The following is a 19,076-nucleotide window of genomic DNA, read 5'->3' on the forward strand; positions in this document are numbered from 1 at the left end:
ATACCTATATAGATTATACTTGTTGTGCTCTCTGTAGTTTTGAATCGCTCTTGCTAATCCCAATAATATATTTCCAAATTGAGCTGTTAATAATATAATATGAACTGTTAATAATTAAACAATATTATTTGTTGAACAGTTACACATAAAATTATATTTTTATATATTAAGGGGTTATATACAGTTGTAACGCGCAAAAAGATGAAATTTTCTCGAATTTTTTTTGACACCATAAAAAATATTTATTCAAAATCTGTTATCAACGTCGAATAGTACATATTTCTAAGAACTTGTTGAAATTTTTTCATCAAAAAATATTAAATAATAAAAAAGTTATAGGCGAATTCCAGGAACGCCTTTTTTTTGACGTGACTTGCGGTGGACATCATATCTTGAAAACGGTTTATCTGAAATCAAAAATTCAAAAAAATTCCGTTAGTATATTGTATTGTCTAGTCGCTGAACGAAGGATTTTCAATTTTTTTTGAAAACTTTTTTTTTAGAGCAAAAAATCGAAAATGTTATACATCAAAAAAGTACATTTTTTATTACAACCGTCGCCATTTTTTTTTAAATCAAAATTTTTACAAATCCTTCTACTGTACTATTCGACGTTGATAACAGATTTTGAATAAATATTTTTTATGGTGTCAAAAAAAATTCGAGAAAATTTGCGCGTTACAACTGTATATAACCCCTTAAAATAAATTTAACAAATGGCGTATACGTACATGTGACATATATAAATATATATTTTATAATAAAAATTAGATCCGCTTGCGATCATTGAAGATGGGGTGAGTTTCTGGCTAGCATACATTAATTACGCAAATTAATATCCATTTTTCAAAAATATCTCGTTGCAATTATTAATTTGAGTTCCACTATCTAATCCACTCAGCTAAGCAACTGGTTTGCACAACATTAGACTATGTTGAAGATGGTTCCCTCACCACATTACCTCTGCGATTGCTTTATTGGAAGTCAGAACTACGATTGGGCGAGACGCAGTTTGACAGATTTTATAATGCGATAAACGATAATTTTTTATTGCTGAGGATGGCTCAAATAGTAAGCCAAAACGTACAAAATTGAATTTGTGGCATATTAATAGGTATCAGTTAGCTTTGCGCAATATAATATCCAGCGCTGATTGAAAATAACGGCAAAATACAACGCCTAGTTGTATTTTGCCGTTATTTTCATTGTATAAATAAATATTTTGGCTTATTCATTTAAACTCAGATATATCAGATATATAACTATGTTTATAATTCTATTAAAGATGTTACATTTATTTATTTTATTTTTATATTTTTTATATAGAAGAATTTTTACATAGAAATTTATATTCTATAGTTCTGCGCTTTGATCTGAACGATATTTATATTTCTGGCTTTATGACGAGGTCATGGATAAAAATGTATTCATCATGTGTAGAGAAGTAAAAGTTATCACTATAGTTAATCAATCAAACATTAAAAGAGGATACAAAAGATTATATTTAAGGAAGCTGTCAGATATTATCTGAAGAAAGATTAACGAAATTTACTAGAGCGACAAAAACATTATACGAAATGATAATGAATCGTGATGAATGATGTTCGTGTCATCATCATTGCCATAACGGATTTCACGCTTTTTCAGAAAATCTAATGATCCATAATCTATTTATAAATATATTATGTGTGTATGTGTGATAAATGACTTTGCGTATGCTAGAATAGCTATGAAAAATGAGAAGAACATGTATATTGGATGGTGTTGTGGAGCGATATAAAGAAAAAAATAAAACGTCATTTTGCAATTGCTGGAAAGGGCGATAAAATTGTTTAAATGTGAATGTTATCTTATCTATCATTGTCATAATGTGACATATATCATGATATATTACATGTAATTTATAGGAACATTTCAATATATGATTATATGGTCCTCATGAAGGAGAACTTGTACGAAATCAACTTTGATCGCATTGAACAAATTTACCGGATGAACTGCAAGATATTTACTTCACCGATTGTTCTGGAACTCGGAGGACAGCGGATACTTCATCACAGTTGAGAATTCTGCGAATGAAAGACAGTACGCTTAGTTGCTCTTGTGGTAATTTTAGTTTGGTCATTAAACATCGAGTACTTTAATACGCATAGTCATGACAGTTAGGTCAAGTAAACGAAGCCAAGCAAAGCCGCATTCTGCCGTAAAGGCCACAATACCCAAATATTTACAGAACCGTTTGTTAAATATCTCATTACACTCGGTTGTTATATCGATATAGATCTTCAACATAGTTTAGATATTACATTCTAGGTATTGTATGTAAAGATAAGAGAATGCCGATATGCAAATTAATAAACTTTGAAAAATGTCAAATATTAGGTGTTAAACTTAATTCCTGCCGTTTTTCGTCTCCAAAATTGATTTGTTTCGAAGGAAAGATGAATGAATACCTTAATCAAAGTAATTTCCTCCATTTTCTACTTTATTACTAATTAATAATACTTTATTAATAATACTTTGATTAAGGTATTCATTCCCTTCGAGAAACAAATCAATTTTGGAGATGAAAAACGGCAGGAATTAAGTTTAACACCTAATAATATAATCTTTTATTGCAGCTCACAGCACAGAGCTGTCTAGTAATTCAATCATGTGCTCCAACCTGCTACGGCCAGTCGTCTATTTGGATCACAACGAGTTAAGGAATAAAACTGAACAAATTTTGCGCGTTTTACAAACCTATGGACAGTCCAACTATTTTGAAATTAAAACTGCTCAAATATCACAGGATCACAGGTACGTGCTTTTGCTTTTTATCTAACGATAAAAGTTTTCATTAACGATAAAGTTTTCATAAAACTTTAGATGCTCTCGGAATTTTTTAGTGGATTTTTCTTTCCAAATTCATACAACAGAAAAGCAAACTTCAAAGAACAGATTGAAATCCTGAATATTTGAAATCCATAGAAGTTTTCACAATATTGATGAGTAGCAATACAGCTTTCGAAACCATAAAACTTTTATTCGTCACATTTTTTTTTTATATTTCTTATTATTTCGGCGTTGGAGAAACGTAAAGATCGATTTTTTCAAGAGGATGTTTTCTTAAAATCGAATATCAACAGTTACAAAAAATTATTTCTTGATTAGGCCCAACTACTTTATATCATGTAGATTTTTTATTTTACACTTGCCAAACTTTTATCAGTTACTATAACATCATAAATCAGTCGCATTTGTATTCACAATAAATTTATAACGTATCGCATCCAAATAAGTAAATGTATTGATACATTCGGCATGATATACAACAGCAACGGCGCGATAATCCAACGTTTCTGCTGCATTGTGAGCATTTATCTTCATTCTGAATAAAGTGTTGTAAATGTACAAGAAAGAGATAAAAACATCTTTTTTCTTTCCTCTTTTCTTTTTCTCTTTTTCTACTTTTTACTTTACTTTTTACTTTAGCTTATACTTTCCACTCTAGCTTTTTTTTCTCTTATTAAGGAGAATAGTTTGCGAAACATCAAATGCCGTAAATCCCAGCCACTTGAAATGACTGAACGGCGAACATGGAACGCGCATGGTTGGATTTCTATTTTCAGCTGCGCACGCGGAGTCGATTAAGGCTGATGACGGCGCGTTTGTAATCTTCAACGAGTTTGATCGTTTCCGGACACAGCGCTGACTTTAATCGCGTATCCAGTATCCGGCGGTTGATTATCACCGTTACCTTGTCGTTCTTCCGTTCGAGAAATCGTATAACAGCACTATATAAACGTGGCCCGCTCCTTTTCCATTTTCCGACTTCCGAGCAAAAATAGATGAAGCGCATAGGGAGTTAGTCTCAGCAATCGTTGTTTCTGCAACTCCGCCGTACCATTGAAGCCTTTATTAGAACATTGTAAGATTAAAAAGTAAAAGATTAAAAAGTAACGTCACTGCTTTCTGTTTATGTATTAATGCTCAGTATTATGTTTACGACATTATAGTTGTTTATTGTATTTGCTATATAATTGTATCACTTATTTAATTTATCGCATTACAATAAGTGAAGCACAATTAAGGAGAATTGGCACAGTTTTCATAATTTTGATTGGACTTTAAAACAATTAATTATTATAGTTAAAATGTACTAATATGATGGGGAGAACCTTTCTTTACACTTTCATGCCAGAAATGGTTCTGTACACTGTATAATTTCTTGAAATATGAACATGCCGCATTGCAGCCAGTTTGCCCCGATAGTGAAGTAAATTGATACATCACGGTGTAAATTGCCTATACAACAAACTTCATACTATTATAAATTAATAAAAATTTAACAGAAATATAAAATAGATCACAAATAATTTTTATTGTTAATAAAGATTATATCTTTTCACACACAAGTTATTTCGTAATCGAATAGCAAAATGTTATACAGAAAAACAAATGTAAGCTATTTTAGTTTTAACTTATTTTAATATAAAAATATTAAATATAAAGCATTATATTATATTATGCGAATATCTCTTTATATCTATGTTTATGGCAAAAGAAATTTAACAATAAATTTTCCATGATTTCTTTTGTCATAAATGTACGTCAACTCTTACCTCTTGTGTTAATGAGCCTCAATTTCTTCTATTGCTATGAGATATACCTTATTTCTTTTAAAGCTCATAATAAATCTATACCATCGAGAATGTTTTGGATATATAATTGTGATGGAAGCCAAAACGTATATCAGTTTTTTACGTACCATTATCACACATGTTATAAAATAATTAATTTTGTACATAGATATATGTGTATAAAATTCAATTATTAAAAGCATAAACAAATAATTTTCAGAATTTAACAGCAATGTAAGCCGCATATCTTTTCGAAAGAGAAAAAGTTATCTGTAGTCATATCTATTTTTGCGGGACATTTCTATTTTCGATACATTATTTCTCACAAGAGTTTCTTTTAACGCACAAGCACGGAAAATACTAGAAAATATTTTCTGAAGATTGCTGTTCCCGAAACGCTGAGTTTATGACACTATGTAAAATAAAATCGTCGCGATTTCTTATCGCCTTTTTATCAAGCGAAACCCTTCGACAATGTATCGTCGAATAGTCATCCATCAAATACACCCCCGATGTTATCGATGTTCCCTTCCTCTTTTCTTTTCCTTTTATACGTATTCCGAAAAAAGAAACTTCTCTTCCGGTGAACTTGTTATCCGCTTGATTATCTTTCGGATTTCATGGCGAGGAATCACTCACGCAGATCAAGCGATAGCCCCGGGGTCATCAATTAGCCTGGGTATCAATAGGGGTGCGAAGTTCGAAGTGAGATAGCATCTTTCGCGATAGCAAATGACAGCAAGAAAAAGTCACAAGTATCACTTGGTCGGCGCTGAAAGTGAAAGCGAGGATCTCAAGGACTTCGCCGGATCCTCTACAGTCACCTCATCCCCCAATTTCTCACTCTTTCCCTCCGTTTTGCCCGTGTCGAGTATCAACTGTGAAGGTGCTTCTCGGTCGACCGAGAGATGAGGGAGGAGGTCGAGGAAGAGCAAAAGGAAGAGGATGGGAAGAGAAGAGGTGTACGAGGCCGAGAAAAGGTGGGAAAGAGTAGGAAGATCTCCGGATTTTCTCTGGGGGAGGATGTATGTTGGAGGTCGCGAGACGCGGATGAGGCGAGGGACACGCAACACACCGGGGGTCGCGCATGCGTCCGCACCACCATCGGGTAGAGGATGTTCGACGTTTTTTTCAGTCACCGGTCGACGCTGCGCCGGGCACCGTCGTCGTCGTGAACACGGCCGCGATCGCGCGGTGTTCAGCTGCTGGCTACCACCACCGCACCATACGTCCGCGCTCGACGTTCGCCTTGCGGACAATAGTCCGCGCTAGTGCCCTCGTGTCCGCGCGATCGACGTCGCGGTCGATAGGACCCGCACCTGACGCGAGAGGGTACAATCAGGTGGAGGATACCCGGAAGAAGAGGAGGAAGCGAAAGAGGTGGTGGTGGTGGTGCAGTGAATTAGCTCTCGGCCACGCGCTTCACGTGCTCCTCTTCCAAGACTTGAAATCCGTATCGTCGAAAATTCTCTCTTTCTCAAGAAGAATTTTGCGTACCTCCTGTATTACGTGACCTCGTGGTGAGGATCACGGCGCAATCACATCCTCCAGGGACATCGCGATACCGGGGCAAGGTTACTGCGCGCTCGCCACGTCCTCAGGTGAGAAGCGCAGGTGAGAGGAATCACCGGGCAGGCGCGTCGAAAGGTGCAACTGCACACCTGGATTCGCCATCTCTCCGGCTCCGGCATAAGATGCGATCGGCGGGCACTCGCTCTCTACGTCGATCACGACAGTCCGGAGCAATCCGCGTCGAGCGTCGGGATTAAGACGTCGGGTGTATTGGAGAGAGAGACACTCGCCGTCATATTCGCGACGAAAGAATTGACGCAACGAATCAAGCACGGAGCATCCCCGATGACATCGCCGAGAACGACCGATCGTTCAAGCGATTAGTCAAGAGCGAGTGCGGGAAGGGAGACCGAACGTGCAGCAAGATCGGGCGATGAGAATCTCCCCCCGAACGGTCGAGGAGTCCCGGAATCGTCGCCTTACGCAGCCCCGAGCGCCGAGGAGGCCGCGACGTCTTTGAAGGCCATCATAGCTACCGGAGGTACGTCGCGTTCACGAGACAGAGGCACTCGAGGTACTCGAGGATGTCGCTGCACTATCCTCAGGGATACCGGTACCGATCCGCATCAAAGGCGGTCAGCGGGACCGGGGTCGGCGAGCAGGGCTCCGACAGCGACGTGGCGGAGCTCAGCGACCTCGAGGACGACGAGGACGAGGATGAGGCTCGTGAATCTGCCGATAAGCGAGCGATCGAGGGAGAAGACGAAGACGAGGATGACGAGAACGGTGAGAATGACGTGGACGACGAGGATGACGACGATGATGACGACGACGACGAGGATGACGACGATGAGGACGAGGAGGAGGAGGGCGAGGGTCTACCCTATCCAGGCTTCATTCCGATCGCTCTCAGATATCTCGACCAGACCACACGACCGCGCAACTGGTGTCTCGCGCTGATTACTAATCCATATCCTTTTGGTACTTCTCGACTCGGTATGGTAAACTCTGCTTTGTAGCACATACGTCGACCTACATGCACGTACATTGCGCTCCAATCAGTGTAAAAATCTAAAATACTTCTAGAAGTAATTTATTTAAAAAGAAATTTTCAAGTACTATTAGCAAATTGCTTTTTGAACGTGTTTTGAGCATTTCGAGACAGTCTAAGGAATTAGAATTCACTTTTCAGATTTTTGAAGAATAAATTTAAAAAATTTGATTATTCTCATATGATATTAAAAGAACTCTTGGTAGACGAGAATATTTTTACATATTTTCACGACATTTCTTAATAATGAGGAAATTTTTTTATACGTTTTTTTATCATTTATATTGTCAGCGATATGATTTATAGATAAATTTTCTTCCAAAACGGAATTAGTAGAAGTGATTATTGGATATCGAATTTCTACGGTAGCTTTTGTGAGGGAGGCATCCTTGTGTACATTTTACGAATACAGATTTGCTTTTCATGGTCGTGGTAAGCTGATGCGAACTGTTCCAGTCGATCTTCATTAGGAATTTATTTCATCTCTCTGACTACACAAGGTTGCGCGTGCGTCAGCATTCGCCGTAGCTATCAGGATTTGTTGATTTTCCTAAGTCGTCTTGCAATGTGCAGCGTATTATCAAATAAGTTTAGATGGAAGGCAATATCGAGGCAACACTGTTTATCCAGCTGAACAAATGATCGACGGCAACGGAATTTTTACATATTCGCACTTGCACAGAATGTGTGATGAATTCAAATTCGATCTCAATAAATCAACCACGTTATAATATACATACATTAATGGATTAACACCCAACGTCAATGCTATTTTACATTAGTATCTTTACAGATAAAGAGAATAAAAACATGTTAAATTATAGAACAAAAATTAATTATGCTCTTTTTCCAACATTCAATTAAAAGTTTATGATGCTGTTTAGATTTAACTCGCTAATAATCAAGGATTACGTACTAACGTCAAATTTTTAACTGAATTTTAGCTTTGAAATCATATTAGCATAATTAGAAAAGATGTATCTATTTTACGGGGAAAATTGGGGTAAGGAAAATGTTGTCCTTGAAAGGTATATAAATTTCTCAGAAGACGTAATACTTAATGCAAAAAAATTCGAAGATTTGATCGATATTTTCTAAAGATGATTAATCATCCCTTGTACGTCTACATACGACGTCTCTGAATATAAAACTCTTCAAAGATACGCTTGATCGCTCTGTTTTCGCGCCACGTCTTTAACTTATGGAACTTCTCACGTCCTACAAACGTGTAACACTTCCGCCTCATTTGTTGAATGCAGGATCTCCGCCACTGGGCGAGTATTTGTCGCCACGAGTAGCCCCGATGTGGCGAACGGGGTGGCGGGTGTCGAGGGAGACCAGACTAAAGACACCTTAAATAGGTCATTGATTGACCTATCCCCAGGCGAATCCTACTGCGCGCGTAGCCGCTTTCCACAGTGGCACAGTTCTCTCCTATCTCGTTCCTCTCACAGCAGTGGCGGTGGCGGTGGCGGTTCTCCTTTTTCTCTTCCGCACACAGTGGCGTTCCCGTTCTCCTTCTCGTCGCGCACTTTCCTCACCCTCTCGCGGCGACAGATCCCTCCTCCGGTTCGCAGCGCGTATACGGTTGCAGCGCCTATATCCGTTTGTGCGGGAAATTATTGGGGGGAGGACGTGCGGCGGGACGTGCATTGCACGTGGTGAGGTAGCGGCAGTGACGACGGCGGCGACGTCCGGGCAAAGTTTAGTCAGATCGACCATCGAAGCAACAAGCGCCGAGGCAAGCGCACCGCGTCAGAAAGATCTCCATTGTACGCGGGAGGACAATGGGGGCAGGTTGAAGCACGCCGTAGCACCGAATGTCAATGCGGACCTCGAGCCTGTTTCATGTTGCCATTGCGAAACCGTCGTTCACTGCCCTTCACACCACCTAGTTAAAAGTCCTAGTTGGGAGCCCCAGATACCGCACGATCCGAGATCCTTGATCCCCCTAGCGGGAACGATCCTCGAATACACCGAGATAACTCTCAATTTAATAGTCGAGGTGCCGTATAAAAAAATTTATTAAATTCCTATTCCTATGTACTGCGCAGTAAGCGCTTGCTCTCTTAAAAGATCAAATTGCGAAGATGCTTATGTCAGGACGAAAACATACGTTCAATACGAAAACAATAGCGGAACAATGCTATTACACTAGCTAGGGTGTTTGAATTGCGATATTATCGCGCAACTAATTCACATTACACTGGAGAAGACTGGAGGGTTGCAATTTTGGAAGTTTTGAGGTACATTTCACACAAGAGTGTGTATGTGTGTCAAAGAGGCGGAGACCTTGACCCATCGATGTTTAATCCCAGCAGAAGGGCTGGAACCAAGGGCGGGCCAGAGAATGTCAAACTGCATCTTTCCTTGAACTACTTGCTAAAATTGTGGTTTTTAATTTATAATTGGTTTATAACAGATTTTATTCTATTATACAATCTAACTTTATTACGTAAATTAATGTGACCTTTAATTTAATGTTAATTTTGACATTAAAATTGTAGTAATGCATTTATTTAATATTTATACTTTATACAAAATTTACTGGCACCTTGGATGCATTTAGTTCGATCTGAATAAATCAGTGATTGGTATAATGTACATTATATTATATTACAATGTAACATAGTATTTTTTTGCATTGGTATCTTCATATATAAATAAAGAGAATCATATAAAATTCATCATGCAAAAAGACGAAGTAAAGGAAAAATTAATAATGCACACCTTCTAATGTTCGATTAAATATTGGTAATTTTTTAACTTGTTATAGTAATCAAAAACTGCTTCTAAATTAAATAGTAGATTTTATCTCCTAGAATTGGATGAAAGAAGAATATTCTTACTTTACGAAAAAAAATTAGAATATAAAACTTTTCATCTTTTCAGAACTAATTATAATAGTTAAAAAAATCGAAGATTTGATGCATTTAGTTCAATTTCAATAAATTAGTCGTAGAATATACATTTGCTATCTAATATATATTCTTTCGCGTCAGTATTTTCATATATAGCAAAAAGAGTCATATAAAATTACAAAAAGATAAAGTAAATTAAAAACCAATTATGAATTCCTTCGATTAAATGTTAACGGTGATTTTTTAACTTGCTATAATAATAAAAAATTTTATTTCTAAATTAAATTAGATTTCATCTCCATAATTGAACAAAAGAATAACGAAAAAAATGGAATAAAAAATGGAATAAAAAACTTTCCGCTTTTATTAAAACCAATTATTAAACCAAACAAGTTTCAAAGATTTAACCGTTTATCAATTTTCTAAAAAACAACTTTAATTTCATGCGTAAAAATAATTAATCTACTTTTATAATCCGTTGCACAGTTCAAAAAGTTTATTTTACTTTGCTTATAAGTTGAGGGTTAAGCGGTTAACGCGGCTCGGATCAATAAAAAGCCGTTGCAATTCTTTTAATTTAGCGAAACCTAGAATCCAGGAATTGTTTCCAGATTTTCTGTTTAGAGACTAAGTGCAAAATTACATGTACACAGATTATATAAAATGCTTACCGTTAACGGAATAAGCGGCTGTCTCTCTTTATTCTAGTTTAATAGTTTATTTCATTATCTTAAGTACCATAAAACGGCCGAGCAATTATTTACGGTTTAATCTGATTACAGATATCCTCCGCATTTAATTAATCCGTTTAATTAATTCTAATGCTTATTTACGTAGATAGGTTGTTTCGTTTCAAGTCTTAAAATAATTAGTTTCCTTTCATGTCTTAAAGTTAATTAAAGTTTTAGTTATAAGTATGGGAATTATGCACAAAGGATGATGCATTGAATTATCTTTTATTTTTGAAAAATTAAATGATAAAATTGTTTCTTCTTTTCTTTTATTACTATAAAATATTTTATGTAATTATATATAGAATAATATTCTAAATATCTTATATATTTTCTATCATATTTTATTCCTTTTAAGATTTCTATAAATACGCAACTCTTTAGAATTAGCAAAACATTCTATATGATATGAAAGAAGAAACATCCATACAGACTGACGTTGTGAGTTTTAACTACTTATCATTCTTGTCCGACTCATGATTGCACTACTCTACTGCGTTACTTGAATTGCATTTAAACTGCTGATTCTCACAAACAATCGAATGAGCTGCCTCTACTGCATTTATATTACTTTTTGTTTTTATTTTATTTCCATTAAAGCTACAATAGATCCAGCAATGCAATTATTTGTCAAATATTCAGTAAATAGTAAATATGTTGTTTTTTAATGAATTGATTGCATTGCTATATATATATATATATATATATGTACGTATATATATAGAAATAAGAACAATGACACAAAGATGTATATTATTTTACTCACTTTTATTTTGGCTTGTTAATAATTAGATATAGTAGATATCTATTATTTAAATACGACTCTTGGAATCACCGAATCTATTACGAAGGACTTAAATAAGTATTGAAATATTTATAGAAAAAGACCATCTTCCGCAGGTGCATGTTGGGAAAAAGATATTGGATATTAGAAATGTATTAAATTTGTCGCTCTAAAAAGATAGAAGCCTGGAAAATGTAATGGGAAGAGGATACGTAATATCGTGCAATATTTGCAGCACGTATTTCGCTACGGTGAACGTAATACTACTGTAAGTAGGTGTTAACGTGATACGACAGACGTATTTCTGCGGTGAGCAATGTGATATTGCGGCTGCAATCAAAAGCGGTAGATCGGACAGTTTAGTCTCAAGAGCGGCTGCGTTAATTTCTCCGTTGGTATTTTCGCACAGTTTTTCATCTTCTTTCACTAGATCCTCTCGACAATTTGTCATCGATCGATGATGAATACAGGTCAGAACGTTTGTAGGACCAGGGAAAAATAATCGAGTGACTAAAGCGAAGTAAACGAGGCAATCATCCACGGCCTCGAACGTCGCCGGAAGCGGCAGTCGATCGAAACAATTTGCTCGGCCGCCTCGGCCACTTGATTGTCTATTAAGCACCGCGTAAATGAGCACCGGTGAGAGCGAGAGGCGTCGATGAGAAACAGGTTGACGAGCCATCATCGACCGATCGACATGTAACGAGCGACACGTACATAAAAATCAATCGTCTATCGCACAAGACTTACTGGTGTTTTGGTGTTTGGTGCGTGTGTGCCTGTGTGTGTTGCAACGTGCTGCAAATGATATCGTTGATATTTTTAAGAAATCATCCATCTAAAAAATTAATATTAATTAATATTAATATCTTTGAAATTATACGACACAGTGACTCATTTTAATTAAAAATAATTAATTAGTAAAAGTATCCATAATTATTCTGAAAGCTCCAGCAAAAGTTGTTTATAATGCTCACTAATGAATGCAACGTGTTTGTCGGTTTGTCATTTGAAAATACGTATTCATCTTATGAGACTTTATTTTTCATTGAATTTAATTAATTTAGTAATGTTTCTTCAATATTTTTTTAACCTATATAACATTTCTATTAAAAATTCTAAAATCGTTATTGTAACAAGACACTTTTTTCTTTACCGAAAAGTCTGTTTTTTTTAATATTTGTCAAATTAAATAAAATATAATAACAATATTGTTCATAATAAAAATGCACCGCAAGGCGATTAATATAAGTTTACATTAAACATGACTTTTCTGCGCTTCTCTTTGTTCGAATCTCTTTTCTTCTAACAAAAGAGACAATTTTTCATCGGAAAAATGTATAAACTGTCAATGCAGATATCGAAGAATAATTTAAGCTGTATGAGATTTTTTTACATTAACGAAATCGGCACTAAGCATTCCAGTCGGCTAGTTCCTTCTATCGCGATTGTATTCTCGTGTGTTTCCGCATCGCGTCATAACATCCGACGCTAGTGCAAGATTTATGTAAACGGTTGTGTATTGTCGCAGCGAGCCAAGAGAATTCTGCAGCGTGCTTCACCGGCATTAATCCTTACACGAACGATACTTAATGCGGTTGCAGGCACGCCGGCCGGGGCGCGAGTACAGATTACAACGTACGATAAACGGTTATCTAGGGCTCCGGGGTCTTGTAACACCTACGGCTCACGTGCGCGGAGCAATCGAATTGATTATTTTCCGCTGCTTATCTTCGCGCGCACTAAAATGGAACGGGATTTATTTTTAGCAGGGCCCGTACATGGATCCGCGAGATAAAAGGTATTTTTTTTGTCCCCCTCGCAAAACGCTCGCGTTTATTCTCATAACGATTTAATTACTCATTCCGGAAATGAGAAAAGTCCGTCTCCTTGTTCCTGGAATATCCGAGCGTGAAAATAGTTCCGTCATGGCCGAATTCAACGTGGCTATATGAAACGCAGTCTGTTACTCGAGAACTCATAAGTAATTTTCTCGTTTTCTAGAAAGGATACACTTATTTAAAGATAGAAATGGAAATAGGGAGTTAACATTAGAACGTTATCAATATTGAGTGATGTAATATTTTGCTATCAATACGTAAATTTATATACCACGTAATAGGCCACTCTTAATTAATATAAATTCATTAATACAAAATTTTTATATATTTTACAATTTACATGAAAAAAAAAATTTATAATCTATATCTTTATTAACAATAACAATGAAGAACTCTTGATAATAATACAAATTAAATATAATAATAGGGCATATAAAAGTCGATATTAAATTAAATTGTATATTAAAAAACGAAATATTACATGTTTCGGTTTTTTAATTAGACCCTCTTTAAATATTTACATATAAAGATGTTACCACGATTTAATATTGTTGAATGTGACAAAAATGTACATTTTAAATCTTTATAAACACAAATAATCTAACTATTAACTTGAAAAAGGAAAGCGTAAGCACACTGTCAAATTCAATCATGAAATGGTATGGAGTATGTAGTCCAATGTCTCCTCATGTTACGCTTTCCAATAAAGTAAGTATATAATAACACAAAACTGCTTAAAACTTGAAATCACTTATCTGTTATCATATTAAATCACCAAGAAGTCCAAACATATATGTATAACGGACTGAATTTTAAAAAATTTGTCCCCGTTTGTCCTAACTTTTAGAATGATAGATTGGATCTTTTATACTAGGATTCTGTATCTTAATGACAGTGTCATTATTGTTATTAGAAGCCCACTACTGAAATTTTGCGAATAAATGAGCGAAGTCATTGAAAGTTAATAATAAGCAATGAAAGCATAGCTTATTATTAACTTTCAATGACTTCGCTCATTTGTTCGTAAAATTTACGTATCGATATAGCGTTCTAGGGTTGAAAGTCCTTTAGCTCCTTAGAAGAAATTCAATGATTTGCGCAATACAATTATTTATTTAAAACGAAAAATTAATAAATAAAATTAAAAGATTTGCTATTGATATTTCGTAAAGAATTTACGATGAAAAAATTCCATTAATTCTATAATTTTAAATATTTTCAGAATTATTGTTTTATAACTTTGATTGGTAACTTTTATTAAGATGTCAATTGATAACTTTAATTAAAATGTTAATTAAATTTTGAAAGAATCGAGCACGCGTATTCTAGTGTAGTTTTTGCGTGAAGATCTGTCTCTCTGTAACGTCTGGCTTCATAATTTGCGAGCGAGTCACGCGAAAATCAATGAAAGTAAGACGTCAGCTTCAACGCGAACCATGTAGTGATTCGAGCGTGAAATATGGTATGCGTTTTTATTCAATTTTCTGTGGACACGTCAGCGCGCGCTTTATTTGGAAGTTCCATCATGATTTCCGTCCACTGTCTGCTCGCAAAAAAGAAGGAAAATCTGATAAATTGCATGAATAGTCCATTTTCTGATTTTTGTTGTTACAAACGATCGCGACAAATTGTGGTGAACCTTCTTCAGTAGTAATTGTCGAAATGACTTGGGCGAAACCGTCACGAGAAAATAAAAGAATTCTCCGTTCCTTGACGGAAGATTTCCACGATGATTTAGGTCTTTCCAGGCTGCGTCGACTTCGTTGAATCGATCGCGACGTGAACGACGAATCCGGAAAGAAGTTTGGTAGCAGATCGACATCTCTGACACTCTCTACCGCGGCTTTTTCTCGCTTCTTCATATCAGACATCCTGTTGACTGAGCACCGATTGCATGTCCTGAGTACCACCGGATGCTCTTTCAATCGTACATGTTGGAGAACGTTTTATGGAAAAAGAGCAGTTATTTTAATGGCGAGATATCGGCAGTAGTTTGTCAAGTGTTGCAGAGTTTGTGTGCAGTGCAGCAAATTATCATTATTATATTATATCGTATTATTAACATGAAAAGTGTACAGATAATCGTTCTATTCGAAAAAAATTTTTTTCTTTCTTTATGATTTCAAACGAATTTTATTTCGAAAAACCAAAAATTTCAAGCGTCATATACTCTCATTAAGATACCAAAAATTAAAAATTTTCAATGAGCTATCTTTCTATTTTTGTTACAAAGAAATTCCAAATATCTTATTCTGTTGGAAAAATATGTTCTGGGAAAACATTTAATGCTTCTGGGACACGTTGTATATAACGGGGAATGGAGTTGATATAATTCTGCCTTTTCCATCGTTGTTTCCATTTCTTCGCCGTTATTATTATTTACTCTGTCGTCTATGTTCGCATTTTCAACAAAATGTACAATGCTTTTCAGCATACATTCTTTTTTTTCATTACATTGTTTCTTGTGAATAAGAAGCAATCGGGTGAATAGATAATAATGAAAAAGTGCTTTAATATATATATGAAAATGAAAAGTACTCTCTCTTTCTCTCTCTCTCTCTCTCCCTCCCCCTCTCCCTCTTCTCTTTCTTTCTCTTAACGTATCTTATTACATTGCTTTTTCATTAATCTCTTTAAGTACGTTATTTTCCTAACATGACGTTTTGATATTTAATATTTTACAGGGAATTAAGATTACCTACATGGAGAGAATTTTTTCTTAGAATTTACCCTGAAAATATGATAATTGTGGGACAACATTGTATTTCGAAGAATTTTAATATAAATCTCTCTCATTCATTAATAAAACTACAATAAAGTATAAAACTACAATAAAGTATAAGTTTGATCAATTTTACTAAAGTGCATGGTAAAAATCTTTAAAATATTGTATTGTACCACAATCACCATACTTTCGGGGTAAATTTTAAAAGAAAATTCTCTCCGTGTATGTATATGAAAACCACATATTAAGATTAAAAGCATAATGTTACTGAAAGTATTTATACTACAAATTTAAGAAAGTGTAAAACAATCACGATATTTTCTTACTTACAACATGAATATATAATACCTAATAGAGATTAATGCTTATCATTTGATCACTTATAAGATTAATGACATGTTTATACAAAGATGAATTGTCTCTGAAACCTTAAAGTGCGACCATAATCAAATTACATCTTGAATTATCTAATATATGATAAGGTCTAATAGAGACAAAATAAATTAATGAAATGTTTGATAAATATAATAACAATAATCGTCCAACAATTAAAAACAATAATATATACTTCCTTTGTTAAAAACCATCAGTATTAATACACTGTGAATTCGATGACTGAGGGATGCAATCATTTGTCCTTCCTTCATGTAACTGTTATAAATGATTAACCCACTGGAGAAGGTTTAGTAATAAGAGCGGTACATGCCTCGTAAGGGGATGAAAGTTAACAGCAATAACAACACGATCCATTAGGTTCAGCGCGTAAAGCCTCTCGTACATTCAGCCGTTTTCTACTTGAGCGGATACACCTGTCGGACGACGTGCCACCCGTGCACACCGATGCAGAATCCCATTGTGTGTGAACTAGAGCATTTGCTGGAAGAATAACAGAGCAATCATTTTGATATACGCAGATATCGTGTCTTTGTTTGCGTTAATTGCACAACTTTAATAATTATACAGATATCCTTTATGCATCTACGTTAATTATTCCGGCTTTAATATGTTGAGTATCATGAGGTCATCAGTGATGTAATACTGACATTTCGTGTTGACGTACATATAAAATGTAATTAATATACACATACTTAAACTTAAATTTAAAAATATTATGTTATACCACTAACTGATTAAATAAAATTCGCCTTGCAATTAGCGCAATAATTTTGTCATACTTCTTATGATTATTTGACTTAGAGCTAAACCGACAATAAAAATTTTCAGATCTCATTTTATTATCTTCGTTGTTTGAGATTAAAATAAAGAATAGTAGGAACTTATTCTTCTTCCAAGACAATATATTTTTTTTATTCTAAAATATCTGCTGCTCTGGTCTACTTCTAGATACCTTGTCTCAGTCAGCTTCTGAGAAACGTAAATCTTCGGTCCTAATAAAGAATACCCGTCATCGTGTGGAATGTACAAATGTCTATCATCAATCTCCTCTTTGCATTAGTTGGCGACGACGTTCGTCAAAATGCGAGAGTTGCACGCTAGAGAGAGAGGGAGATAAACAAATAGAGAGAGAGGGAGGGAGGGAGGGAGAGGGGGGGAGAGAGAGAGAGAGAGAGAGAGAGAGAGAGAGAGAGAGAGAGAGAGAGATTGGTGGAGGCCAACCGAGTTTATTGATCGAACACATTCTGAGCACGTTTGTGGGAGCAGATAACGCAGAAGGTTCCCCGCCATCCGCCTGTCAAAATCATCAACGTGGTGCTTTTTAATGCGAGGGTTCCTCCGACTCCCATTTCCATCCGTAATTACCCTCGTTCTTCGTCGGAGATGAGACGTTACAGCTCGCGTGCGTTGTGTAAGCACACGGGGTGGTTAAGAGCCGCTCATACAAACGCTCATCGATATCGGCGCTTGGCACGCGAGATCGTGTCAGCGTGATAGATCGCTATTATGATACACCGTCGCTTCGCAGGCTTTTGCAATCGTACGGCAATCTATCACGCATCTGGCATGAACTGTGTAGATTGTACGATTCTGTGTTTAATTCGGGTCAAAAAGAGAACGCTTATGAAATAGTGATTTGTACAACATAAAAGTTGTAAAAACGTCTATAGCTGACGTTCGAAAAATAAAGACGTCCTTCATCATTTTAACATACTGAATTGTGGATATTTTAATAAACTCTTTCAGACGTCTGCGTTACCAAGAGAAGCATTTTATTTAGCCTGAAAACGTTATGTTCTATGAAACAAGTCCGATATTTCAATCGTATAATGTGTATAAATAGAGAAGAGATTATCATGATTTAAATTAAATTTTTAATAGAAAATCCATTTTAATTAATTAATCAATTAATGAATTACATGAGATTTACATTTTATTTACTAAGAACTTTGCGAATAATATATCGCCCTCTATATCTATAATGAAATTTCTGTTGAGATCAAATGGAAATATTTTAAGGAACTTAATGGTGGATTGATTTGTGGGTAGACGAATCGCGGTAGTCGAATGTCAATTTTGCCACTTTCATTAGACTAATTACTCCCTGGTCTCTGACTGAAGGCTATAACATCCCTCTATATCCCTATAAATATATTCCGAAAAATTGTTCCATCTAGCATCAAGATGTACAAAACGTTTCATTCGCGTGATAAGCGACGATCGATTTATTTTTAGTCTATAACCAATTTCCTACGCGCTCGGTCAAACCATTTATCGTCCGGATACCGTAAAAAGTAACGAAGGTCATTTATGAAGATAGACGGGTTCAAGTTCGGATGTCACACCATGGCCCATTTATTCTCGGTGACTACAGACATATCGATCGATTCGGTGTAATTCCGAGACATAGATCGTCTTTGTGATGGCTTATAATTAATTGAGTGCAACAAGTAGCGTTGAAAAGAATTTTAGTCAGGATAACAGATTGCGGTAATCTTTATCTTAACAGCGTTTCTTACTTTTAACCTTTTGAGAAGGGCGTCGGCCTCGCGT

At 35.7% G+C, this 19,076-nt stretch overlaps 1 protein-coding gene across 1 annotated transcript in view; it reads left to right on the forward strand.

The window, feature by feature from the left end:
• Nucleotides 1-5,774: 5,774 nt before the first annotated feature.
• Nucleotides 5,775-19,076, forward strand: part of Ca-alpha1T (Ca[2+]-channel protein alpha[[1]] subunit T) — a 50,147-nt gene continuing 36,845 nt past the window's right edge. Inside the window, 1 exon segment of the mRNA XM_018522248.1 lies at nt 5,775-7,104. Within this exon segment, the coding sequence (XP_018377750.1) occupies nt 6,719-7,104 (386 nt within the window). The 5' untranslated portion in view covers nt 5,775-6,718.

This window comes from Trachymyrmex cornetzi, unplaced genomic scaffold (assembly GCF_001594075.2).
Source record: "Trachymyrmex cornetzi isolate Tcor2-1 unplaced genomic scaffold, Tcor1.1 scaffold129, whole genome shotgun sequence".
In the NCBI taxonomy this organism is placed as follows: domain Eukaryota; kingdom Metazoa; phylum Arthropoda; class Insecta; order Hymenoptera; family Formicidae; genus Trachymyrmex; species Trachymyrmex cornetzi.